At 44.4% G+C, this 26,335-nt stretch overlaps 1 protein-coding gene across 2 annotated transcripts in view; it reads left to right on the top strand.

Annotated features, from left to right (window-relative positions):
* The first annotated feature begins 339 nt into the window (after window positions 1-339).
* The window catches only part of LOC124035730 (unconventional myosin-Ie-like), a 70,013-nt gene continuing 44,017 nt past the window's right edge, over window positions 340-26,335 (top strand). For both annotated transcript variants that reach the window (XM_046349345.1, XM_046349344.1), the window contains exon 1: window positions 340-678. In XM_046349345.1, the coding sequence (XP_046205301.1) occupies window positions 676-678 (3 nt within the window). In that variant the 5' untranslated portion in view covers window positions 340-675. The remainder of the gene's footprint in view (window positions 679-26,335) is intronic.

Genomic DNA, 26,335 nt, shown 5'->3' with positions numbered 1-26,335 from the left:
ATAAACGGAATGGCAATATCAAAGGGAACATGACATTGTTTCTGCTCAATTTAGAAGGAAAGATAAACTTGTAAAAGCTTTCCCATAAGTGACCTAAAAGTATTATACCGTGTATAATGCTTGTACAATATGGTCCTCTTTTAGAATAAATTCTTATCAAATTCAAAACTCTTTGTCTGATTTGATATCGCTACTATTTTTAGCCACAGCAAATGCGTTCTCCAACGTACCCAAAATCATCTGGTGTGATTCCCTCTGGAGTGACGCTTCCAGACCCCTCTCTTATTGGCTGAGGGCTAAAGACGAATTTTCCATTTAGGGATTGTTTGGTCAGGCTGCTCAGTCAGCTACCAGCCTCGAAGTTGAACTTTACCTCTCAAACATACAACAGCAGCATTCGGGAGCCTGAGTTCAGTTCCTATGTCTATTCATGTTTAGACTATAGCTACAGAATGGACAGAGGAAGTTGGTCCTGAGGAGAATCTGTGTGTTCCTGCTTGGAAGGCGTCTGCGATCCTATTTTTTTATTTAGACTTTGTCTTGTTTTTTTTCTTAGCTGGCCAACTGCAAAACAACGTTTTACATTTTTTAATAATAGACGACTACTGAGACAGCCAGCCCCTGTTCAATACGGAATACAAGGATACATTGTAACTATCTGGGGAAGGAGAAAGAATGGTAAGATAACTTAGTTTTTACAGACAATTTTTTTCTGGATAACATATTCATATGGATATGAAGGAACACGATAATGTCTCTTCTTGAAAGGGACGTGAAAGTTCTTTATAGATTGTTAAATATATGGAGGTCTGATGGATTCGTGATACGATGACGTTAAATATCATGTCAACATTCTTATAAATCGCAAGATTAGCATATTCCTATTGCACAGATTAAATGGTCAATGCAAGGGGACAATGTACTTTTATTAAATAAATTCTTAGGGTTTAGTCTAATGACCATATCATTTAAATGGTCAAATAAGGTTGAAATTGCATCCTGTAAATTGTCACCAGAATATTTTAAGAAATGTTTAGCTAGTCATTCAACAAGGTAATGTCGTCATGAGTCATAGCCTACTGCGGTGTTGCAAGAGTCATTTTTACAGGCTGATGTGAAGTTGCCTATTTTTGCAACCAATAGCCTTTATGGTATTAATTGTCATAGAGAATAATAACATAATGAGATGTATGAGTGCCTATTTCACAGAATTATATATTTAAGTAGACAGGAATTGAAATCATTAAATTTTGTTTTGCTACAGTGTAAAGTTAAATTCAAAGAACAACTTGGACTAAATGCCTCTTCTCGTCTCAATCTGATCTAGCAGGTTGTATGGAATGTTGATAAGAATGCAACAACAATCCAATCCACTATTTTCCCCCTCCTATTTGAGGAGTAACCTACCTACCATATGTTTATGATAAAAGTGCTCTCTCACACTCTCTCTCGTCCTCCCTCTCTAACTGAGCAGGATTTTGTATGTGGACAGAGATATGGTAAAACATTAAACCAAAATGTTTTTGACAACAGTGTGTATCTGATATCAAAGCCTTAGTGAGACATGCTAAAGATGAAAACTGGATATTGGATCTCTTGAGATCTAGAGGGCCCAGTGGAAACACTCTGCCCAGTTTGTTGTTAAACTTGTTTGTTTACTCCCTGTGATACAGGTGGTTCATACTGCTCACAACTAAGCGAATATTGCATAATGGGAAAAAACGTCACATTTTTAATGGTTGTCTACTCAACAACTTTCATCTCACTTACCATAAAAGTATACATCTGGTGTTGTAGTAAAAGAAAGGTGGCCTGCAGATACAGTCCCTATAGCAACCACCTATACAGACGGACAGTCACATGCAGCTCCCACTTCCTAGGTACAGTGTTGGCACAGCCCTACTTTGAATAAAACAGGTTGGTCATGGAAGAGGAGACAGAGAGCAGCCTGTGTGATATCCACACGGAGATCGGTTTCTCCTGCTTACTGAATGTCATCAGCTTAAGCATACCGGAGAGAGTTATGGAGAAAGTTGTCCCTGTTGCGTGGCCTCTTCCTTTGTGTTTAGATCACAGATCGTGCGGCCATTGCCATTGTGGCAGATATCCCACTGTGGGTATCAGCTAAAGTACTGTTTATTGAATCCAACAAGTCAACTGCTGTATTTTGATTTAATTAAGGATAAATCTTTTTTTAAATAATTTGTTCTGCTTGAATTGCCCAAATCCACTGAATGACTTTGCTTGACTTGTAATGTCATGTACTGTACACTGAGTTTACAAAATATTAGGAACACCTGCTCTTTCCATGACATAGACTGACCAGTCGAATCCAGGTGAAAACTATGATCCCTTATTGATCCACTTAAATCAGTGTATATGAAAGGGAGAAGACGGGTTAAATGATGATTTTTAAGCCTTGAGACAACTAAGACATGGATTGTGTGTGTGCCATTCAGAGAGTGAATGGGAAAGACAAAATATTTAAGTGCCTTTGAACGGAGTATGTCAATAGGTGCCAGGCGCACCGGTTTGAGTGTGTCAAGAACTGCAACACTGCTGGGTTCTTCAAAATCAACAGTTTCCCGTGTGTATCAAGAATGGGTACAGAGCTCAGTTACATGGTACTGAGGGTTTGTTCCCTGGATTCCTTTGTGGGAAACCAGATCTACAGGCTCCATACACTGCTCTGCTCCCAGTGCATAGACTGCATAACAGGGTTGACCTGTTCTAGAGAGACAACACGTGGGATATGGACATAGGGCGGGGTTGGTAATGACAGTATATACACAGTGTACAAAACATTAGAAAGGTGTTAGGAAGGTCCATATCCCACGTGTTGTCTCTCTAGAACAGGTTAACCCTGTTATGCAGTCTGCTCTGCTCCCAGTGCTCAGGGTATGGAGCCTGTAGATCTGGTTTCCCACAAAGGAATCCAAGGAACAAACCCTCAGTACCACGTAACTGAGCTCTGTACCTTGGCTAGCAGTCGAGCTGAAAACGTGAAGTTATACAGGGCATTCGGGAAAGTATTCAGACCCATTGACTTTTTCCACGTTTTGTTACGTTACAGGCTTATTCTAAAATTGATTAAATTGTTTTCTTTCCCTCAACGATCTACACACAATACACCATAATGACAAAGCAAAGACAGTATTTTAGAACATTTAGAAAATGTATTAATTATTGTTATTTTTTAACCAATCACCTTTACATAAGTATTCAGACCCTTTACTCACGACTTTGTTAAAGCACCTTTGGCAGTGATTACAGCCTCGAGTCTTCTTTGGTATAACGCTACAAGCTTGGCACACCTGTATTTGGGGAGTTCCTCACATTCTTCTCTGCAGATCCTCTCAAGCTCTGTCAGGTTGGATGGGGAGTGTCGCTGCACAGCCTTTATCAGGTCTCTCCAGAGATGTTCAAGTCCGAGCTCTGGCTGGGCCACTCAAGGACGTTGAGACCTTTAGCCACTCCTGTATTGTTTTGGCTGTGTACTTAGGGTTGTTGTTCTGTTGGAAGGTGAACCTTCTCCCCAGTCTGAGGTCCGAAGCGCTCTGGAGCAGGTTTTCATCAAGGATCTCTCTGTACTTTGCTCCGTTCATCTTTCCCTCGATCCTGACTAGTCTTCCAGGCCCTGTCACTGAGAAACATCCCCACAGCATGATGCTGCCACCACCATGCTTCACCATTGGGATGGTGCCAGGTTTCCTGCAGATGTGACACTTGGTCAAAGAGTTCAATCTTGGTTTCATCAGACCAGAGAATCTTATTTCTCAAGCGGGCTGTCATGTGCTTTTTACTGAGGAGTGGCTTCCGTCTGGCCACTCTACCATAAAGGCCTGATTGGTGGAGTGCTGCAGAGATGGTTGTCCTTCTGGAAGGTTCTCCCATCTCCACAGATGAACTCTGGAGCTCTGTCAGATTGACCATCAAGTTTTTTGTCACCTCCCTGACCAAGGCCCTTCTCCCCCGATTGCTCAGTTTGGCCGGGCGGTCAGCTCTAGGAAGAGACTTGGTGGTTCCAAACATCTTCCATTTAAGAATGATATAGGCCACTGTGTTCTTAGGGACATTCAATGCTGCAGATTTTTTGGTACCCTTCCCCAGATCTGTGCCTCAACACAATCCTTTTTCAGAGCTCTAAGGACAATTCCTTCGACCTCAGGGCTTGGTTTTTGCTCTGACATGCACTGTCAACTGTGGGACCTTATATAGACAGGTGTGTGTCTTTCTAAATCATGTCCAATCAATTGAATTTACCACAGGTGGACTCCAAACAAGTTGTAGAAACATCTCAAGGATGATTAATGGAAACAGGATGCACCTGAGGTCAACTTTGAGTCACATAGAAAATGGTCTGAATACTTATGTAAATGAGGTATTTCTGTTTTTTAATACATTTGCAAAAATGTCTAAACCTGTTTTCACTTGGTCTTTATGGGGTATTGTGTGTAGATTGATGAGAAAAAAAATTGAATCAATTTTAGAATAAATCTGTAATGTAACAAAGTGGAAAAGGTCAAGGGGTCTGAATACTTTCCTAATGCACTGTATTAGAACAATGTTACAATTACAGGAGTTCCAATATAACTATTTTACGTGACCTTCCGTTGGGGTAAATCCATATGAATTCAATCACTTTTTGACAGTATCCCTTTTGATTTAAACAAAACTTTCCATACATGTTTGCCCATGGAAGAAGTGGTCAGAAAGTTACTTTTTGGACCTGAATGACAAAACATTCAGGTGATAGAGGTGCTCAGATTTGACCCATTTTCCATACCCCACCATACCATTTATCTTTTCATCACTGGAAAAGATAAAACGGTTTAGTTTGATATAATTTCAAAACGTACGAACGGGGTTGTCAAACTATTTGATCATTTCTTAGACCCTACATCATCTGATATATCATCTGATATTTGTGTTGTGCTCGATCATGGAAATAACAATCTTATCCCTTCAGATAACTGCGATTTAACTGGTACACCGTTGAAATTTGAATTGAAATTTGTACTTCTAATTACTACCACAAAGAGGACCGCCGGTCCACGCACCATTTTAATATATTACCATTTTAATATATTACCATTTTAAGTCAACGTTGTCTGATTTGTGGACCTCCAACCCTCTTTGTGATACCATTTTGAAAGTCGCATTTAAAAAATTTGTATTCCCATTTTATTACGTTTATTAACCACAACATGACACCCTGTATTCAAGAGCATGTTGTGTGTCTCAACCGATGGCACAACACAAAAAAACCTGTTTGCAAGATTTTGAATTCTATACATTTCAACTGTATAATTTCCAGTGATGAAGACATGGATAGCTAATAGTATGGTGGGGTATGCATAAAAAGGTCAACTTTTGAACACCTTTATCTTTTGAAGCACACTTTCTCTTTCTGACCATTTCTACAATGGGCAAATACGTATGGAAGGTTAAGTTCAAATCAAAAAGAGGTACTGTCAAAATTGATTGAATTCAAATGGTTTACCCATTGTCCTCCTGTACCATAAAATGCATGCATATACATTGTTTGATGACTGGATGACCCCCTCTCTGTAGGCTCATGATGGTTTTAAAAACATTATCTTCATCCTTCTGTAGTAGATTCCAACGAATAAACCCAGATACGAGGATAGATTTAGCATGCTGTGCACACATCTTGATGAGCCAACATTAGACAACTTTTAGCCTTGAGGCACAATCTGACTCACTTCAGAGGTAATATGCTGCGGTGAACCCAAGTCCCCTAGATCTGCTGAAGTTAAGAGATATTCTTATTTAGACTAGCGCTTGTGGGTGGTTCCCTGGCATGGGTGCTGAATTTCATGCTGAATGACCAGAAGGAAATGGACTGGTTTCCTTCTGGTGAGGTAGCTTTAATGACAGTAGAACATATGTGCTGTATATACAGATCCTTTCATCAGTGACAGGTTTATTGAGCATAATATTCAGTAAGCAGAGAATGGAAAGGTTGAATTCAAAACAATATGAAACTGTTGGACACAACTGAATGTATCCTTTCAATGAACCTGGTGGAAAACATTTAATACGTCTTGCATCTTAACATTTTGCAGCCCTGGAATAATTGGACATGAAAGGAGCAATTGTTTTTCCAGGTTTGCTCCAAAAGTAGGTAGCTGTTTTGCGTGCAAGATCATAGTACGTCATCTGGATGTGTCAGAACCTGGCTCGTCATAAGCAGACTTTCTGTCAAATAATAAACCTTCCCCAGATATTCTCCTCTCTTTAGTCTGATGTCAGAGATAAAGAATGAAACACACCGCAGTTACTCAGTGCACAAATCTTCCTTTAAAAAAAAAAGAACGGCTTTTTGGGGTCACATTGAGGGAACTCTAATATTTGGTTTGTGTGGAGAGAAGCAGTCTGTCACTCTGACTGTCTGGAGCACCAGGCGGCAGCATCACTCACAGGCCCCACTCTGCCAGATGCTGAATACTAGGTCAGTATGACAGCATATGGTTTTTATCATCTTTTTCTGCAGGGAGGTGAATGCTCCGTAATATCCCCTCATTTCAAAGCCTGTGCTCCATTTTTTTCCACCCAGCAATGCTGAAAAGAGTTTTGCAGGAATTCGAGCCCTTCTTTAGAACAGGGCGAACACCCCTTCTGGGGAACTTGTTCAATTTGTTCACAGAGATCCAGTAAACCTACACTCTCCTCTTTATCAATCCCACGCATATTGGTCTTTGTTCCAAAGCTCCATCTTCATGTTCGTGGCGTTCCATAAGCCATCACACAGGTTCTAAGTTCCGACTCACTGACTTCCAGAACAGATGGAATCAGACTGGATCAAGAATCAGATTTATTAATGGTTGTTAAACCCTCGTCTTAGCCTTAGTATTCTGACAATGTTCTCACAGAAGCTCCTCTGAATGATATTTACTTATTGGTTGTAACTTGTTTGTGCAAAATGAAAAGTTAAAAGGATGAATTAAACATAAAACTGGTTAAAATTAGCATTTCTTTAATTGAGCCTTTTATTGAAAGTTTAACATTTTCATTAGTTTTATAAAGAGCTGCTGTTGACCTTTGTCTTCAAACAGATATGCTGTCTGATGTGATGCCACATCCTGCCATGTCTTTTAAAGTGCATCAGATTAGAGGATACCGCTTCATGGTGACCATTCATGATGCCATTAACACAGCAACTTCCTCTGTTTGGCACTTACTTAGTATTCCTCAGTAGTTGATCATGGTGGCAGTTTGTTCTCCAAACCAAAACCCCATTGTTCTTCACTGACATGTAAATGTTACCTTTGTGCAAACTAATACCACCTGCTAACTGTGGCCATTCACAGGTAACCCTACATTATAAAATGTGTCAATCTATTGGTTTTGGAGCAAGCAAAAATATAGAGGATTCTCCTTTTAGATCCAATTGTATACCCATTTTCTGCCTCACCTTTGTGTCATGAACGTTTCCATAAATCATTATTTTATTTTCTGCTTTCCTCAGTCGGTTCAGTGATGGCACAGTGGTTCTGTTGTTCTGCCCCTGAGCAAGGCAGATAACCCACTGTTTACCGGGCGCCGAAGACGTGGATGTCGATTATGGCAGCCCCCCACACTTCTGTGATTCACAGGGGTTGGGTTAAATGTGGAATATGCATTTCAGTTGAATACATTGTTGGACAACTGACTAGGTATCCCCCTTTCCCTAATGCAGGCCTTTAATGTCTTTGAAATTTGAAACAAATCCCTCAGCAACCTGGGCCAGCTGTGAATGTGGTGGTCAGGTGAGGAACAGCCAGCTGCATTTTCCCCTCTGTAAAGTGATCTGGGTCTGTGTGTCCCGGCCAGCTCACTGTCAGCTCCAGTCTTTTCTTTTGGCTTGCCCAGGTTTACTGATGCCCAGCCCTTGGTACAGCACACCATTTGTGAGCCTGGCTCTCGCACCACTACCCACAGGACTGGGTGCCCACTGGGGTGAGGGTAGCCTGCAGGCTACCCCCAATGGAGAGCACAGTCTGTTCTCACAGCAAATGCCTCCCATTACCCCAGTGAGGGATGGGGAGGACTGTGCCAGGCAGCTCTTTGGTCCCATGCAGAGGAGGCCACTTTTGATCAGACTTCACGGCTGATGTGATATCTTCTCTCGCTCAGACAATACCCACCTGTTCTAGTCTGGGCCACAATTAAACAGCTGCTAAGTTTTATAGGTGTTATGTGTAGTAAATGGAAACTCGTGTTTTTTCTTGAAGTATGTCGGTTTGACATTTATTTTAGGCAATTTCATGCTGTGAGACAAAGATTTCACAACATTTGTCACTATAACTTTCATATTTTCCAAAAGTAGTTACCATGATATCAGCCCCATTGAGCACAGCTGGAGTCTTTTATGTCTGCCTCTGGATCTTTTCTGTCTTGTCTGTGGATTTGAGCAGGGTTCTGAGAGGGTTCTGTTTGCATACAGACAAACATGCCCTGAATTCCATGGCCATTATTATTAAATGGGTGGTTTGAGCTCTGAATGCTTATTGGCTGACAGATGTGGTATATTAGGCCGTATACTACAGGTATTACAAAAAAATGATTTACTGCATTGGTAACCAGTTTCTATTAGCAGTAAGGCACCTGGGGGGGGGTTGTGGTATTTGGCCAACTAACCAAGGCTAAGGGCTGTATCCAGGCACTCTGAATTCTTTAGTTGGTAAGAACAGCCCTTAGCCATGGTATATTGGCTATATACCACACCCCCTCGGACCTTATTGCTTAATTATAAACAAGTAACACCATAGTGAGAGACAAGTACATGCTCTAGATGTCCTCATTTGCATGATCTGTTTTTCCTTATTTTGTGGTTGGTTGCTTTACTTTTGTAATTTTCAACAGATATCCACTGTCTACAGTCTCCCACACTAAGGAGGTGGAACTCTGTTCAGCAAGCTCTGACCTAACAAAAAAGTAAACAAAGTCTTATTTGAAACTTCTATTTGCATGTGTTTTCTCACCCGTTATCACAGCTGTGGAAATGGAAAAATGTCACGCTCTGTCAGAGCTGAGTTCCATTTATCTGTTCAGCTTGTTTCTTATCCTCTGTTGCATTATGTCAAAAGATCATAGGCCTCTGATTCAGTGTTTGGGCTCCAGCACTGCCCCATGGAGACTTTATCAACCCATCTCAGTCTGTTACCGTGCCCTAGGTCACCATTGTTTTCACCCTGCATCACTTCTTAGATTAAGTCTAATGGCTCATTATGGCTTTCCTATAATCATAAATTGTATTCTATTGTGCCACACAGTTTCCCACTGTATTGTGCCAGTAATACCCATAATCTCATTAGCTACAGTACCAGTCAAAAGTTTGGACACACCTACTCATTCCAGGGGTTTTCTTTATTTGTTGCTATTGTCTACATTGTAGAATAATAGTGAAGACATCAAAAACTATGAAATAACACATGGGATCATGTAGTAACCAAAAAAGTGTTAAACAATTCAAAATATTTTATATTTGAGATTATTCAAAATAGCCACCCTTTTGGCCTTGATGACAGCTTTGCACACTTTTGGCATTCTCTCAACCAGCTTCATGAGGTAATCATCTGGAATGCATTTAAATTAACAGGTGCCTGTAATGAACTTCGTCTGTTGTTTGTAGAAAGTCAGACCGAAATGCAGCGTGTAGGTTACTCATGACTTTTAATGAAGCTAATACGGTACATGAAATAACGGAAGAAGAAAACAACAAACGAAAGAAACTAATACAGCCTATCTGGTGACTAACACTAAGACGGGTACAATCACCCACGAAATACAACGCGCACTCAGGCTACCTAAATACGGTTCCCAATCCGAGACAACTAGAGTCAGCTGACTCCAATTAGGAATCGCCTCAGGCAGCCAAGCCTAACTAGACACACCCCTAATAATACACACTCCCAATTAATACAAACCCTAATACGAAATACAACATATAAACCCATGTCACACCCTGGCCTACCCAAACATATAACAAAAACACAAGATACAATGACCAAGGCGTGACAGTGCCTTGTTAATTTGTGCAATTTCTTTCCTTCTTAATGTGTTTTTAGCCAATCAGTTGTGTTGTGACAGAAGATAGCCATATTTGGTAAAATACCAAGTCCATATTATGGCAAGAACAGCTCAAATAATCAAAGAGAAACGACAGTCCATCATTACTTTAAGACATGAAGGTCAGTCAATCTGGGAAATTTCAAAAACTTTGAAAGTTTCTTCAAGTGCAGTTGCAAAAACCATCAAGCGCTATGATAACTGGCTCTCACGAGGACCGCCACAGTAAAGGAAGACCCAGAGTTACCTCTGCTGTAGAATTCATTAGTGTTACCAGCCTCAGAAATTGTAGACCAAATAAATGCTTCACACAGTTCAAGTAACAGACACATCTCAACATCAACTGTTTAGAGGATACATGGTTGAATTGCTGCAAAGAAACCACTACTAAAGGACACCAATAATAAGAGACTTGCTTAGGCCAAGAAACACGAGCAATGGACATTAGACCGGTGGAAATCTGTTGGTCTGATGAGTCCAAATGGGATAATTTTGGTTCCAACCACCATGTCTTTGTGAGACGCAGAATAGGTGAACGGATGATCTCTGCATGTGTGGTTCCCAACCGTGAAGCATGGGGAGGAGTTGTGATGGTGTGGGGATGCTTTGCCGGTGACACTGTCTGTGATTTATTTATAATTCTAGGCACACTTAACCAGCATGGTTACCACAGCAATCTGCAGCGATACGCCATCCCATCTGGTTTGCGCTTAGTCCCACTATCATTTGTTCTTCAACAGGACAATGACCCAAAATACACCTCCAGGCTGTGTAAGGGCTATTTGACTAAGGAGAGTGATGGAATGCTGCATCAGATGACCTGGCCTCCACAATCACCTGACCTCAGTTTGGGATGAGTTGGACCACAGAGTGAAGGAAAAGCAGCCAACAAGTGCTCATCATATTTGGGAACTCCGTTGGAAAAGCAATCCTCATGAAGCTGGTTGAGAGAATGCCAAAAGTGTGCAAAGCTGTCATCAAGGCAAAGCGGGGCTACTTTGAAGAATATAAAATATATTTTGATTTGTTTAACACTCTTTTGGTTACTACATGATTCCATATGTGTTATTTCATATTTTTAATGTCTTCACTATTATTCTACAATGTAGAAAATAGTATAAAGAAAAACCCTTGAATGAGTGTCCAAACTTTTGACTGGTACTGTGTGTGTGTGTATATATATGTATATATGTCTTAACTGTCCATATCACTGAACCAAACATCAACTGTAACCCTCAATGAAAATATCTAAATGGTGTGATGTAGCTCTGCAATACTATAGTGATCAATATAAGATTAATATCAGAGAATCAAGAGATCGTCAGCTGGAAATCATTGGAACTGTGTTATATTATTCCCTTCAAAGCTGGAGAGGACTACAAACAGCCTACTGCAACATCGATCATTTTTTATTCTTTTCACATTTTTGCTGCACAAAAACGCTTTGAAAGAACATTTTATGAGAAATGTGTCTAAAGGATTGCACTGAAATCTGGTATGTGATGTTGTGACAGTGAAGCTGATTGTGATTCATTAAGGTTGTCTTTGTGGAATGTAAATGTTTGTCATTGGATTCATTGTGTATATTCAGAACAGTAAGTCATGAAGCTGTATTTGGGATCACTTTTCTGTGTGTGTGTGTGTGTGTGTCTGTAGCAGTGACTGAGTTTGAGCTCTTCCATTTCTTTTTTTTAGACCTGGTCAGCTGCTTGGGCTGTTCAGACACAAAGTAAGTCGGTGACAAAACAAAGTATTCCAAAAATAAGCATTTTATATTAGTTCTCTCTGGGCATGTGGTGTGGAAACACAGTGATAGACAGCAGCCCCATACCCAGTCCCAGACAGACTGTAAATGGATGGGTGTGTAAAGTAAAGGTCTGTGCCAGTGTTCTGTTTGGTGAGCCAGGTTATTACCAGTGTTCTGTTGGGTGAGCCAGGTTATTACCAGTGTTCTGTTGGGTGAGCCAGGTTATTACCAGTGTTCTGTTGGGTGAGCCAGGTTATTACCAGTGTTCTGTTGGGTGAGCCAGGTTATTACCAGTGTTCTGTTGGGTGAGCCAGGTTATTACCAGTGTTCTGTTGGGTGAGCCAGGTTATTACCAGTGTTCTGTTGGGTGAGCCAGGTTATTACCAGTGTTCTGTTGGGTGAGCCAGGTTATTACCAGTGTTCTGTTGGGTGAGCCAGGTTATTAGGCCATAGTTGGGGAGGGTGGAATGCTTTCTGGGGAGAGGCCGTTGTTGATGACTTCCTGAGTGTTTAACATCAGCTCAGATGGGAGTTGTGCTGCTCTTGGTCGTCAGCCAGCACCCATTTCCCCGAGTGGCTGGGAGTAAGATGCTCTAGCCAGCATTGTTAGTCTGCCTGTTTTCTATACCATCAGGTGTACACACGGCCTTTCATCTCTCTGATGCTACCGTCCTGGGAGCCATGCTAGATGTTAGCATTTAGGATAAATTATCACCCAATCTGTCTCTACGGTTCCCAGGACATCTGTTTTTTTAATGCACCCAGTTGATTTTGAGTTTGACTATGGTGTATAATCGCGTTTAAAAAGAATTCATCCCAAAAATAGATGGCAGAATATTTAATAAAGCTCCCACATGTCTGGCTTTGATTAACTTCTCAGTTATGCTTCCCTTTTGTGGGCTGCTATCTCTTAAAAGCCGTTGTGCTTCTGTATGAATCTGTCAAACTTGGTTTAGGCAGAGCAGTTTATGGCAGGCTGTAATTTGGCACTCTAGTAGTGGACTTACTATACAGATTTTGCACCTAGTGTGGCTTCCTCTCTGTATACGTACACAGCAGCAGCAGGGCCCAAAAAACAAATATTGATTTGTATAGAAGTCGCTTTGTTAGTTCACCTCTGTCGGACAGCTTATCACACAGCTGATGTTATTGACACAGGCGGTTTATGTGTCTTTGTGTCCTCTTAGTGAAATGAATGTGTTCTCTGCTGTTGCCCTGTTGGACTGCTCACTATGTCGGGTAGAGGTTGACCGAATGAATATGCATTATCGGTAATCGCCATTTTTGGACGCTGATTATGGCTGATTACATTGCAATCCACGAGGAGACTGCGTGGCAGGCTGACTACGCATTATGCGAGTGCAGCAAGGAGCCAAGGTAAGTAGCTAGCTAGCATTGTTTTTTTATAAGATAAGTTTAATCTTCACATAATCACTAGTTAACTACACGTGGATGATGATATTACTAGGTTAACTAGTTTGTCCTGTGTTGCATATAATCAATGTTGTGCCTGTTAATTTCTCATCGAATCACAGCCTACTTCGCCAAACGGGGGATGATTTAACAAAAGGGCATTTGCGAAAAAAGCACAATCGTTGCACGAATGTACCTAACCATAAACATCAATGCCTTTCCTAAAATCAATACACAGAAGTATATATTTATAAGCCTGCATATTTAGTTAAAAGAAATTCCTGGTTGCAGGCAATATTAACCAGGGAAATTTTTTCACTTCTCTTACGTTCAGTACAAGCAGAGTCAGGGTATATGCAGCAGTTTGGGCCACCTGGCTCGTTGTGAACTAATTTGCCAGATTTTTACATAATAATGATAACATTGAAGGTTGTGTAATGTAACCGCAATATTTAGACTTATGGATGCCACCTGTTCGATAAATACGGAATGGTTCCGTATTTCACTGAAAGAATAAACGTTTTGTTTTTGAAAATGAAAATGTTTCCGGGTTTGACCATATTAATGGCCTAAGTCTCTTATTTCTGTGTGTTTATTATAATTAAGTCTGTGATTTGATAGAGCAGTCTGACTGAGCAGTGGTAGGCAGCAGCAGGCTCGTACGCATTCATTCAAACATCCCTTTACTGCGTTTGCCAGCGGCTCTTAGCAATGCTTGAAGCATAGCGCTGTTTATGACTTCAAGCCTATCAACTCCTGAGATTAGGCTGGCAATACTAAAGTGTCTATTAGAACATAAAATAGTCAACGGTATATAAAATGCGAATTGCATAGAGAGAAATAGTCGACGTGTCATAATTCCTATAATAACTACAACTTAAAACTTTTTAACTGGGAATATTGAACCACCAGTTTTCATATGTTATGAGCAAGGAACTTAAATGTTCGCTTTTTTACATGGCACATATTGCACTTTTACTTTCTTCTCCAACACTATGTTTTTGTATTATTTAAACCAAATTGAGCATGTTTCATTATTTATTTGAGACTAAATATATTTTATTTATGTATTTATATTAAGTGAAAATAAAAGTGTTAATTGTTGTAATTGTCATTATTACTCTCCTATCTAAATGGGCCAATTTTTTTTATTGGTATCTGCTTTTTTTTGGTCCTCCAATAATCTGGATCATAATCGGTCAACCTCTATTTTCCCCCTGAAAGGACTGGTTCATAAGCGGAGGAATGAACTTGGTGGAGCCAAAGGAGGAAAATGAACCATACATCCAATGTATAAACTGGGCCCTTATTCTATTTATACCATGAACAAGCACAAGGCATGCTTTTCTACACACCCAGCCAGCCACACCCCTTATGACGAGGTTCTCTTTCACATTTCTTTCTGACACGTCACACTACCACCGCCTGTATCCCTCCTGTTCTGTCACTGTCGAAGATATCTCTCTCACTCTCTGTTGCGGTGATAAAAATCCAGACGCTGAAAGCACTCATCGTGTCTTAGAGAATATACATCCACCTAGCTTTGCTCCAGCCACACCATTTAACAGTGTCTGACCTTCACAGACCTATCCCACAGTAACTTGAGGCATCTGGGCTCATTTCAGCCGTGTTATGCCACAGCAGTACTGGGCCCAGGACCCAGACAGTTTTGGTACACATTGTAAAAACAACTCCTGCTGCATTGATGTGTTTTCGAGTGAGTGGCCCTCTTCTTCTCCTTTTCCTATTCAGGAGTTCTCCTGTCTAGGCCTGGGAGGTACTTTGTCATATATCTGTTTCAATGGGCCAATTAGTCCAGGCCATAACCCATGACTGCTTCTGGGCTAAAGCCTCACTAATTCAGAGGATGGTTTTTCTGTTTATGGCAATTGCCTCTCCTCCTGGCAACAGTCTTATCACAAGAGGAGATAACTCCTGTATCAGTAAGAAGTTTGGTGTCTCAGACCCTGAGGATGGAGTCTATACCATGTCATGAAAGATTTCTAAGGTCTATCTTCAAGATACCCAGTGGATATTGAAGGGTGTATTGCATTTATGAGAAGTGGTTGGCTCCTGACTAGCAGGTGATTTCACAGCTGAGAAATAGTATTTGGTATAATCCTTCAGTCATTGGGGTTTTCTTTTGAAAAAACATAATTTAGTGGTAATTTATACTATAAAAACTCTTTGCTAACTGGCAGTGTTGTAGCTTGACATTTTGTTCCAATACTGACTCCTAGAGAGTTCTACCCATATCCCTTATGAATGAGTATGAATGTCAGACCACCCAGATGTGTTCCACAGTAAAGGGATATTGAATGACCGTATAGCAGGGGTCCCCAATTACATTCAGCTGTGGGCCAATTTATCCTTGAGTGGATGATCGGGGGGCCGGAACATCGCAAGAATCCCAAACAGATAGTATTTGACAAAAACAAAAATATTTCAAACCTTGATTACATTGGGATAAAACCCACATATGCCTCTCTATTTATGCATAGGAAACCTGGGAACAGATATCCTAAATTTAAATTGACTTCGAGCTGATTTCCTGGTTATTTTTTTTAATTTTTACAGTCTTTTTTATGTCCAACAACAAATGTTTTTTTGGGGGATAACTAAAATCACCCAGGGGCTGAATTTGGCCCACGGGGTGCCTATTGGGGAACTCTGCAATACGGTATTACTTGTTGGGAATGGGAGGGTATCCCTGCAGGTGTCACAACTCACACAATGGCATTTTCTTATCAGCCATGTTTACAGGAGATAATTGAGGTCTACCTGATTTTAGAAAGAGTGAAGGTTGTTGCCACAGCAATGTTAGGCAGTGCCATGGGACCCACTTAGGAGATCTAGTTCAGGGAAATTCTATGTGTGGCACTCATCTACCCGGTAATGTATGGAAAGCTGAAAAAGAAGGATGGAAGGTTCTCTTTGACAGAGAGAACAAACCGCCATACAAAAACTGAGACCAGGGAGATATTGTCTTTGCAAAAATGTATTATTTCTATTATAGGCGCTGAACATTTGCAAATATTCCCTTCCTGTAGGAGGGCTCCTAGCTGGAAGCTGAGACTGGTCTGGACAAATAGCAGCCACTGTGTGGCACAGAAAATCATTGGTACAAATGAGAGCCTGCTGCAAATGGTTTGTTTACGTTCAAGCTGCAAGAAAATAGTGTGGCTCTTCTTAAGAGTAGGCCTACCCACAGTGACATCTAGCCACCCTATACCATAGCATGTGATTTTACATGTAATTATTTTTTTTTTGTGTGGCTAGAAGTGAATCTTATCATAAACATTGTCATGTATTTAAGGGAGACTTATAAACGGTAGATGTGTTCTCGTGAAATATGACATTTCACATGCGTTTCCATGGATTCAGTACATAGGAGGATTCTCTCTTTTGAAACCTCTCCTCCAGTCTCAGCTTACACATCTCCTTACCTCTCTGTTTGTTCTCCCTGGGGAGGACACAGGCACCCAGCTACCCAGGCCTACCTAGCCCTGCCCTGCAGGCTACAGCTGTCTCCAGTTCACACTACCCTCAGCTACTATCTAGAGTTGATTTAGTACAATTGTGTAACAAACTCTTTGAAAAATAGGGCCTCTTTTCACTTGTCTTATGTAAAAGCTTATTCAACATGTACGTCAGCCCTGGCCCAGATAAACAGTATAAGAACTTAAGACAGTTAAGGAGTAGTGGTGGTTTTCTCTGCATTATTGATGTTGATATATCTTTTCTAAGCAGGTGACTTCAGGGTAAGTTGCACAGCAGAATGAGAGAAACACTGCAGCCTGGATTTTCATGTCTACCACCTACAACTAATAGATATAGACCAAACTGCATGTTTACAGGTGTTAATGTCTCTCAGACCAACACTGAATTGACTAATTGGTGTAAGTCATATGTTCATGCCCATGAGCTTTGGTAGCGGGGAATGTTTCCACTGGAATTGAGCTCTGGGTATTTTTATTAATGGGGAGTTATGGCTGCCAGGCTAAGAGACTCAGACGGGGTCAGAAATGTTTTTACTTATTGACACGAGACAACTATTAGTCCAAGTCTGGGTAGTGTTCTTAGGCTTGGCATGGATGTCTCTTCTACTGGCATGGTGTTGAGCAATGGTGAAGTTGGCTGGACCCTGGGTGTTGCTGCCATGGTGACCATGGTCCAGCTGAGGAAGAGGCTGCTGTCTAGGGTGCTCTGTGACCCTAATGAATATCCCATCCCATGGAGTAGCTGTGCATGGCAACAGCCCCACACTGCTGCTTATTGTTACTTCTCTTTTCCCATCTTGAAATACCCCGGATGATGATTCAGACTGTTCAGACTACTGTCTCTAATATTAGAGAGACCACAGTATTCTCAATCATCATCCAGGGTTTTTCAACCTCTCTCTTTGATTGCTTTGTTTTCTCCTCTTGACTTGTGGAAGGTTTACTCTCTGTCAGCACTCTGTTCCTGGCACTGCTCTGAAATGAGTGGTTTTTAAAAGTGCAGATTCAGCAGTTGATCCAGAGCAGTGATAGAGTCCAGGTGGAAGCACTGCTTAGTGTTGGCCTTCATTTAGTTCTATTTAGTTTGTCTGTTAAAGGGGCAATCCGGAGTTGAAATAATAACAATGCGCCCCTTTTTCAGTAAATACTTGAGAGATGGCTGGAGAAACCATTCTCAAATATAATGTTGACATCCATGATCTCAACATTATAGTTTTAACCATGTTTTGAGGCTATACAGTGTTTGTTTACATTTACTTTGTTTCCAAACATTGAAGTAAAACAAGCTGATATCCTGGGTTCTGAAAGGGTACGACAGTTTAACTAAAAGCTCATGAGTGTAACGGCGTTCGTCTGTTGAAAGAAGAGAGTCGGAACTGAAATGCAGCGTGTAGGTTACTCATGACTTTAATGAAAATAAATCGCGGTAAATTAAATAACTGAATACTAAATACAAAAACAACAGAACGGAACGTTAAACTAATTACAGCCTATCTGGTGACTACAACACAGAGACAGGAACAAACACCCACGAAATACAAAGCGAACTCAGGCTGCCTAAATACGGTTCCCAATCAGAGACAACGATAAGCACCTGACTCTAATTGAGAATCTCCTCAGGCAGCCAAACCTATACCACACCCCTAATCAGCCGCGATCCCAAATAATACAAACCCCAATACGAAACACAACATATAAACCCATGTCACACCCTGGCCTACCCAAACGTATAACAAAAACACAAAATACAATGACCAAGGCGTGACAGAACCCCCCCCCCCCTAAGGTGCGGACTCCCGGACGCACCTCAAGAGCATAGGGAGGGTCCGGGTGGGCGTCTGTCCATGGTGGAGGTTCTGGCTCGGGACATGGACCCCACTCCATTAATGTCCTAGTTCCTCAACCTTCGCGTCCTGGGATAATCCACCTTCTCCGCCGACCATGGCCTAATAGTCCTCACCCAGATCCCCACATAAGAGGGGCAGCTCGGGACAGAGGGGCAGCTCGGGACAGAGGGGCAGCTCGGGACAGAGGGGCAGCTCGGGACAGAGGGGCAGCTCGGGACAGAGGGGCAGCTCGGGACAGAGGGGCAGCTCGGGACAGAGGGGCAGCTCGGGACAGAGGGGCAGCTCGGGACAGAGGGGCAGCTCGGGACAGAGGGGCAGCTCGGGACAGAGGGGCAGCTCGGGACAGAGGGGCAGTTCGGGACAGAGGGGCAGCTCGGGACCGAAGCAGCCCAGTATTGAGAGGAAGCCCAGTATTGAGAGGAAGCCCAGTATTGAGAGGAAGCCCAGGCAGGTTGTAGGCTCCGGTAGATGCTGGCTGGCGGATCTGGAAGAGTCAGGTTGTCTGGCGGATCTGGAAGAGTCAGGTTGTCTGGCGGATCTGGAAGAGTCAGGTTGTCTGGCGGATCTGGAAGAGTCAGGTTGTCTGGCGGATCTGGAAGAGTCAGGTTGTCTGGCGGATCTGGAAGAGTCAGGTTGTCTGTCAGGTTGCGGATCTGGAAGAGTCAGGTTGTCTGGCGGATCTGGAAGAGTCAGGTTGTCTGGCGGATCTGGAAGAGTCAGGTTGTCTGGCGGATCTGGAAGAGTCAGGTTGTCTGGCGGATCTGGAAGAGTCAGGTTGTCTGGCGGATCTGGAAGAGTCAGGTTGTCTGGCGGATCTGGAAGAGTCAGGTTGTCTGGCGGATCTGGAAGAGTCAGGTTGTCTGGCGGATCTGGAAGAGTCAGGTTGTCTGGCGGATCTGGAAGAGTCAGGTTGTCTGGCGGATCTGGAAGAGTCAGGTTGTCTGGCGGATCTGGAAGAGTCAGGTTGTCTGGCGGATCTGGAAGAGTCAGGTTGTCTGGCGGATCTGGAAGAGTCAGGTTGTCTGGCGGATCTGGAAGAGTCAGGTTGTCTGGCGGATCTGGAAGAGTCAGGTTGTCTGGCGGATCTGGAAGAGTCAGGTTGTCTGGTCAGGTTGTCGGATCTGGAAGAGTCAGGTTGTCTGGCGGATCTGGAAGAGTCAGGTTGTCTGGCGGATCTGGAAGAGTCAGGTTGTCTGGCGGATCTGGAAGAGTCAGGTTGTCTGGCGGATCTGGAAGAGTCAGGTTGTCTGGCGGATCTGGAAGAGTCAGGTTGTCTGGCGGATCTGGAAGAGTCAGGTTGTCTGGCGGATCTGGAAGAGTCAGGTTGTCTGGCGGATCTGGAAGAGTCAGGTTGTCTGGCGGATCTGGAAGAGTCAGGTTGTCTGGCGGATCTGGAAGAGTCAGGTTGTCTGGCGGATCTGGAAGAGTCAGGTTGTCTGGCGGATCTGGAAGAGTCAGGTTGTCTGGCGGATCTGGAAGAGTCAGGTTGTCTGGCGGATCTGGAAGAGTCAGGTTGGTTGTCTGGAAGAGTCAGGATCTGGAAGAGTCAGGTTGTCTGGCGGATCTGGAAGAGTCAGGTTGTCTGGCGGATCTGGAAGAGTCAGGTTGTCTGGCGGATCTGGAAGAGTCAGGTTGTCTGGCGGATCTGGAAGAGTCAGGTTGTCGGATCTGGCGGATCTGGAAGAGTCAGGTTGTCTGGCGGATCTGGAAGAGTCAGGTTGTCTGGCGGATCTGGAAGAGTCAGGATCTGTCAGGTTGTCTGGCGGATCTGGAAGAGTCAGGTTGTCTGGCGGATCTGGAAGAGTCAGGTTGTCTGGCGGATCTGGAAGAGTCAGGTTGTCTGGCGGATCTGGAAGAGTCAGGTTGTCTGGCGGATCTGGAAGAGTCAGGTTGTCTGGCGGATCTGGAAGAGTCAGGTTGTCTGGCGGATCTGGAAGAGTCAGGTTGTCTGGCGGATCTGGAAGAGTCAGGTTGTCTGGATCGGATCTGGAAGAGTCAGGTTGTCTGGCGGATCTGGAAGAGTCAGGTTGTCTGGCGGATCTGGAAGAGTCAGGTTGTCTGGCGGATCTGGAAGAGTCAGGTTGTCTGGCGGATCTGGAAGAGTCAGGTTGTCTGGATCGGATCTGGATCTGGAGAGTCAGGTTGTCTGGCGGATCTGGAAGAGTCAGGTTGTCTGGCGGATCTGGAAGAGTCAGGTTGTCTGGCGGATCTGGAAGAGTCAGGTTGTCTGGCGGATCTGGAAGAGTCAGGTTGTCTGGCGGATCTGGAAGAGTCAGGGTTGTCTGTTGTCGGATCTGGAAGAGTCAGGTTGTCTGGCGGATCTGGAAGAGTCAGGTTGTCTGGCGGATCTGGAAGAGTCAGGTTGTCTGGCGGATCTGGAAGAGTCAGGTTGATCTCAGGTTGCGGATCTGGAAGAGTCAGGTTGTCTGGCGGATCTGGAAGAGTCAGGTTGTCTGGATCTGGGATCTGGAAGAGTCAGGTTGTCTGGCGGATCTGGAAGAGTCAGGTTGTCTGGCGGATCTGGAAGAGTCAGGTTGTCTGGCGGATCTGGAAGAGTCAGGTTGTCTGGATCGGATCTGGAAGAGTCAGGTTGTCTGGCGGATCTGGAAGAGTCAGGTTGTCTGGCGGATCTGGAAGAGTCAGGTTGTCTGGCGGATCTGGAAGAGTCAGGTTGTCTGCGGATCTGGAAGAGTCAGGTTGTCTGATCTGGAAGAGTCAGGTTGTCTGGCGGATCTGGAAGAGTCAGGTTGTCTGGCGGATCTGGAAGAGTCAGGTTGTCTGGCGGATCTGGAAGAGTCAGGTTGTCTGGCGGATCTGGAAGAGTCAGGTTGTCTGGCGGATCTGGAAGAGTCAGGTTGTCTGGCGGATCTGGAAGAGTCAGGTTGTCTGGCGGATCTGGAAGAGTCAGGTTGTCTGGCGGATCTGGAAGAGTCAGGTTGTCTGGCGGATCTGGAAGAGTCAGGTTGTCTGGCGGATCTGGAAGAGTCAGGTTGTCTGGCGGATCTGGAAGAGTCAGGTTGTCTGGCGGATCTGGAAGAGTCAGGTTGTCTGGCGGATCTGGAAGAGTCAGGTTGTCTGGCGGATCTGGAAGAGTCAGGTTGTCTGGCGGATCTGGAAGAGTCAGGTTGTCTGGCGGATCTGGAAGAGTCAGGTTGTCTGGCGGATCTGGAAGAGTCAGGTTGTCTGGCGGATCTGGAAGAGTCAGGTTGTCTGGCGGATCTGGAAGAGTCAGGTTGTCTGGCGGATCTGGAAGAGTCAGGTTGTCTGGAAGGTCGGATCTGGAAGAGTCAGGTTGTCTGGCGGATCTGGAAGAGTCAGGTTGTCTGGCGGATCTGGAAGAGTCAGTTGTTGTCTGTTGCGGATCTGGAAGAGTCAGGTTGTCTGGCGGATCTGGAAGAGTCAGGTTGTCTGGCGGATCTGGAAGAGTCAGGTTGTCTGGCGGATCTGGAAGAGTCAGGTTGTCTGGCGGATCTGGAAGAGTCAGGTTGTCTGGCGGATCTGGAAGAGTCAGGTTGTCTGGCGGATCTGGAAGAGTCAGGTTGTCTGGCGGATCTGGAAGAGTCAGGTTGTCTGGCGGATCTGGAAGAGTCAGGTTGTCTGGCGGATCTGGAAGAGTCAGGTTGTCTGGCGGATCTGGAAGAGTCAGGTTGTCTGGCGGATCTGGAAGAGTCAGGTTGTCTGGCGGATCTGGAAGAGTCAGGTTGTCTGGCGGATCTGGAAGAGTCAGGTTGTCTGGCGGATCTGGAAGAGTCAGGTTGTCTGGCGGATCTGGAAGAGTCAGGTTGTCTGGCGGATCTGGAAGAGTCAGGTTGTCTGGCGGATCTGGAAGAGTCAGGTTGTCTGGCGGATCTGGAAGAGTCAGGTTGTCTGGCGGATCTGGAAGAGTCAGGTTGTCTGGCGGATCTGGAAGAGTCAGGTTGTCTGGCGGATCTGGAAGAGTCAGGTTGTCTGGCGGATCTGGAAGAGTCAGGTTGTCTGGCGGATCTGGAAGAGTCAGGTTGTCTGGCGGATCTGGAAGAGTCAGGTTGTCTGGCGGATCTGGAAGAGTCAGGTTGTCTGGCGGATCTGGAAGAGTCAGGTTGTCTGGCGGATCTGGAAGAGTCAGGTTGTCTGGCGGATCTGGAAGAGTCAGGTTGTCTGGCGGATCTGGAAGAGTCAGGTTGTCTGGCGGATCTGGAAGAGTCAGGTTGTCTGGCGGATCTGGAAGAGTCAGGTTGTCTGGCGGATCTGGAAGAGTCAGGTTGTCTGGCGGATCTGGAAGAGTCAGGTTGTCTGGCGGATCTGGAAGAGTCAGGTTGTCTGGCGGCGCTGGAAGAGTCAGGTTGTCTGGCGGCGCTGGAAGAGTCAGGTTGTCTGGCGGATCTGGAAGAGTCAGGTTGTCGGCGGATCTGAAGAGTCAGGTTGTCTGGCGGATCTGGAAGAGTCAGGTTGCGCTGGGCAGATCTGGAAGAGCAGGTTGCTGGGCAGGTTGTCTGGCGGCGCTGGAAGAGCAGTTGTCTGGCGGCGCTGAAGGCAGACTGGCGGCGCTGAAGGCAGACTGGCTGGGCGCTGCTGGGCAGACTGGCGGCGCTGGGCAGACTGGCGGCGCTGGGCAGACTGGCGGCGCTGGGCAGACTGGCGGCGCTGGGCAGCGCAGGAGAGGAGAAAAGCGCTGGCTGCGCTAAACAGGCGGGAGACTCCGACAGCGCAGGAGAGGAGAAAAGCGCTGGCTGCGCTAAACAGGCGGGAGACTCCGACAGCGCAGGAGAGGAGAAAACCGCTGGCTACGCTGAACAGGCGAGGCGCACTGGAGGCCTGGTGCGTGGTGCTGGAACTGGTGGTACTGGATCGAGGACACGCACAGGAAGCCTGGTGCGGGGAGCTGCTACCGGAGGACTGGTGTGTGGAGGTGGCTCTGGATAGACCGGACTGTGCAGGCGCACTGGAGCTCTTGAGCACCGAGCCTGCCCAAGCTTACCTGGCTCGATGCCCACTCTAGCCCGGTCAATAGGAAGAGCTGGTATGTGCCGCACCGGGCTATGCTCCCGCACTGAAAACACCGTGCGCTCCATAGCATAACACGTTGCCTGCCCGGTCTCTCTAGCCCAACGGTGAGCACAGGGAGTTTGCGCAGGTCTCCTACCTGGCATAACTATTCTCCCTTCTAGCCCCCTCCCAATAATTTTTTTGGGCTGCTTTTCAGGTTTCCTTGCCAACCGTGTTCCCTCGTATCGTCGGCTCCTATCTCCGGCTGCCTCTACTCTCCTTAGTGCCTCCACCTTTTCCCATGGGAGACAATCTCTTCCGGCCAATATCTCCTCCCAAGTGTAACAACCTTTACCATCCAACACGTCTTCCCATGTCCATTCTCCGAATAATTCGTCCTCCTTTTTCTGCTCCAGCTGTCTACGTCGTTGCCAGTTTACACGCTGCTCGGTCCGTGAGAGGTGGGTGTTTCTGTAACGGCGTTCGTCTGTTGAAAGAAGAGAGTCGGACCGAAATGCAGCGTGTAGGTTACTCATGACTTTAATGAAAATAAATCGCGGTACATGAAATAACTGAATACTAAATACAAAAACAACAGAACGGAACGTGAAACTAATTACAGCCTATCTGGTGACTACAACACAGACAGGAACAAACACCCACGAAATACAAAGCGAACTCAGGCTGCCTAAATACGGTTCCCAATCAGAGACAACGATAAGCACCTGACTCTAATTGAGAATCGCCTCAGGCAGCCAAACCTATACCACACCCCTAATCAGCCGCGATCCCAAATAATACAAACCCCAATACGAAACACAACATATAAACCCATGTCACACCCTGGCCTACCCAAACATATAACAAAAACACAAAATACAATGACCAAGGCGTGACAATGAGGCATTTATAAGTCAGTCTTCAAGAATCAATTAGTACACACCAAAGATGGATGTTTCAACTGCAAAGGTCATAGCTGATATATGGCTGACCTGGCTGTGACCCGGGATCATGGAGACAGGAAGTACTAACTGACATCATGCCTTCCAATGCTAGATATAGTGTGGGTGGTGTGGAGGATCAGAGTATTTTCTTCAAGGTTTGGGGGGGTGGGGATTTTTTTAATCAACAAAATGCATGATGGCATTTCATACTGTAAGACTTAGTATATGTGCATCTGTCCAAAGCTTCTCAAATCTGTTTAAATTAAATAAAAAATCATTTATAAAATCCTAATCCTTCTCTGGGAAGGGAAACCTGACTCAGAATGGAGCTGCTTTCAGAAATCAGGTCAACTGAACTACTACATGGTAGTACATGTATGCACTTATCCAACCCTTGCATGAACAAAATACATTTGTAGCCTGATCCTGGCCACATCCCAAGCAATATCCACCAGATTGTTACTGGAAAGAGATCCAGTTCTATAGTAGAGTGCAGCACCAGAAAGTGGTCTTCTTAACACATGGTGGGCTCTGTGTCAAATCCAAGGTTGGAAAAGGAGAACAGAGTAACAGTGGGGAAAGGGGGGGGGGGTGTCGCCTGTTGTACTGAATCAAACCCAGCCATTTCTCGAACTCAGCTCTGCTCAGCACTATCCATATATGGTAATGGTATTTGCATGAAAAAAAGCCTGACATTATGAATCTGGGGCTGGTGCAGAAATTCCTCAACTGCTGTCGGGGTAACTTTAAGGAAAAGGTCTGGTCCCAAACCTGGGAGACTATAAGGAGTTGATTGTTATTTCAGAGAGTGAAGGATCAAGTCATGAATCAGGTTAATCCTAGATCGCTTTGGACAGAGGTTCCAATCATACTTCCCGGGATCAAGGTTGTTTTGACATCTGTGAAACACATAATATGTGACTGGAATTGTACAGAAGCAAAGATCATTAGTTATGACTGATGCTCTGTATTATGCTGTTACTAAGGGCGGTCTGTGTGTAGAAGGTGGTTGTTAAGATGTGTTCAAAGTAAAGTCAGATATTATTGGTAGCTCCCAGTTCCATCTGTCCCCTTAAGGGACTGTATGCTCTCCAACCTCCAGCACTGACTGACTCACCTCAACTTTTCCACTAACCTGGGGAATCACTTACCAGAGAGAACAGCATCCTGCTCTAGGCTAGATCTCAGTCAAAACACATAGGTAGGTTTCAACCAGAGCCATATATTAGCAGTTTATAGCACAGCATCCAACAAGCAGTCAGTGATTGGATTTATAACCACTGTCATCAATAAGCCATTATACATTCTGATCAATGTTTATAAACCATTTTATTGGTGTGTTAGCAAATGATTGAAAACATCTCAAAGTACCCAATGTTCTCCTCTAACCCGCATGGAAAATACCCTGAACTTTTGGCTCCTGTGTTTCCGGCTTATGTCCTCTCCCTCTTCAAGTAGAACATTATCATTCCCAACAAAGCAGTAACAGGATAAATATAGCACTCTAAATAGCTTAGGGTGGTACTTCATTTTCATGTGTGGATGTAGGGTTGTGTCCTACAGCATATATGGTGTAGGATTTGCCTGGGGTTGTGCTATAGATCTGGGCTGTTTTTATGCGTATTTGTGGTGGGCTCAACTGCGACATCTGTAGTAGATTCCAAGCTCAATGCAGTTAATGTCATTGCTACTGCATTAGAGCATGACAATGAGATGAAGCTGATGTGTTGGATTTCAGATGAGTATGGAAATATAACAGAGAAGCTCAGTATAATATGACATTCATTGTTATTGATCAACTAGTCCTTTTTTTTCTCAATGTTTAGGATCGCTGCCTGGAAGACT

The sequence above is a fragment of the Oncorhynchus gorbuscha genome, linkage group LG05 (assembly GCF_021184085.1).
Source record: "Oncorhynchus gorbuscha isolate QuinsamMale2020 ecotype Even-year linkage group LG05, OgorEven_v1.0, whole genome shotgun sequence".
Lineage (NCBI taxonomy): Eukaryota > Metazoa > Chordata > Actinopteri > Salmoniformes > Salmonidae > Oncorhynchus > Oncorhynchus gorbuscha.
The sequence above is the reverse complement of the archived record's forward strand: the minus strand, read 5'-3'. Positions and strand labels throughout refer to the sequence as shown.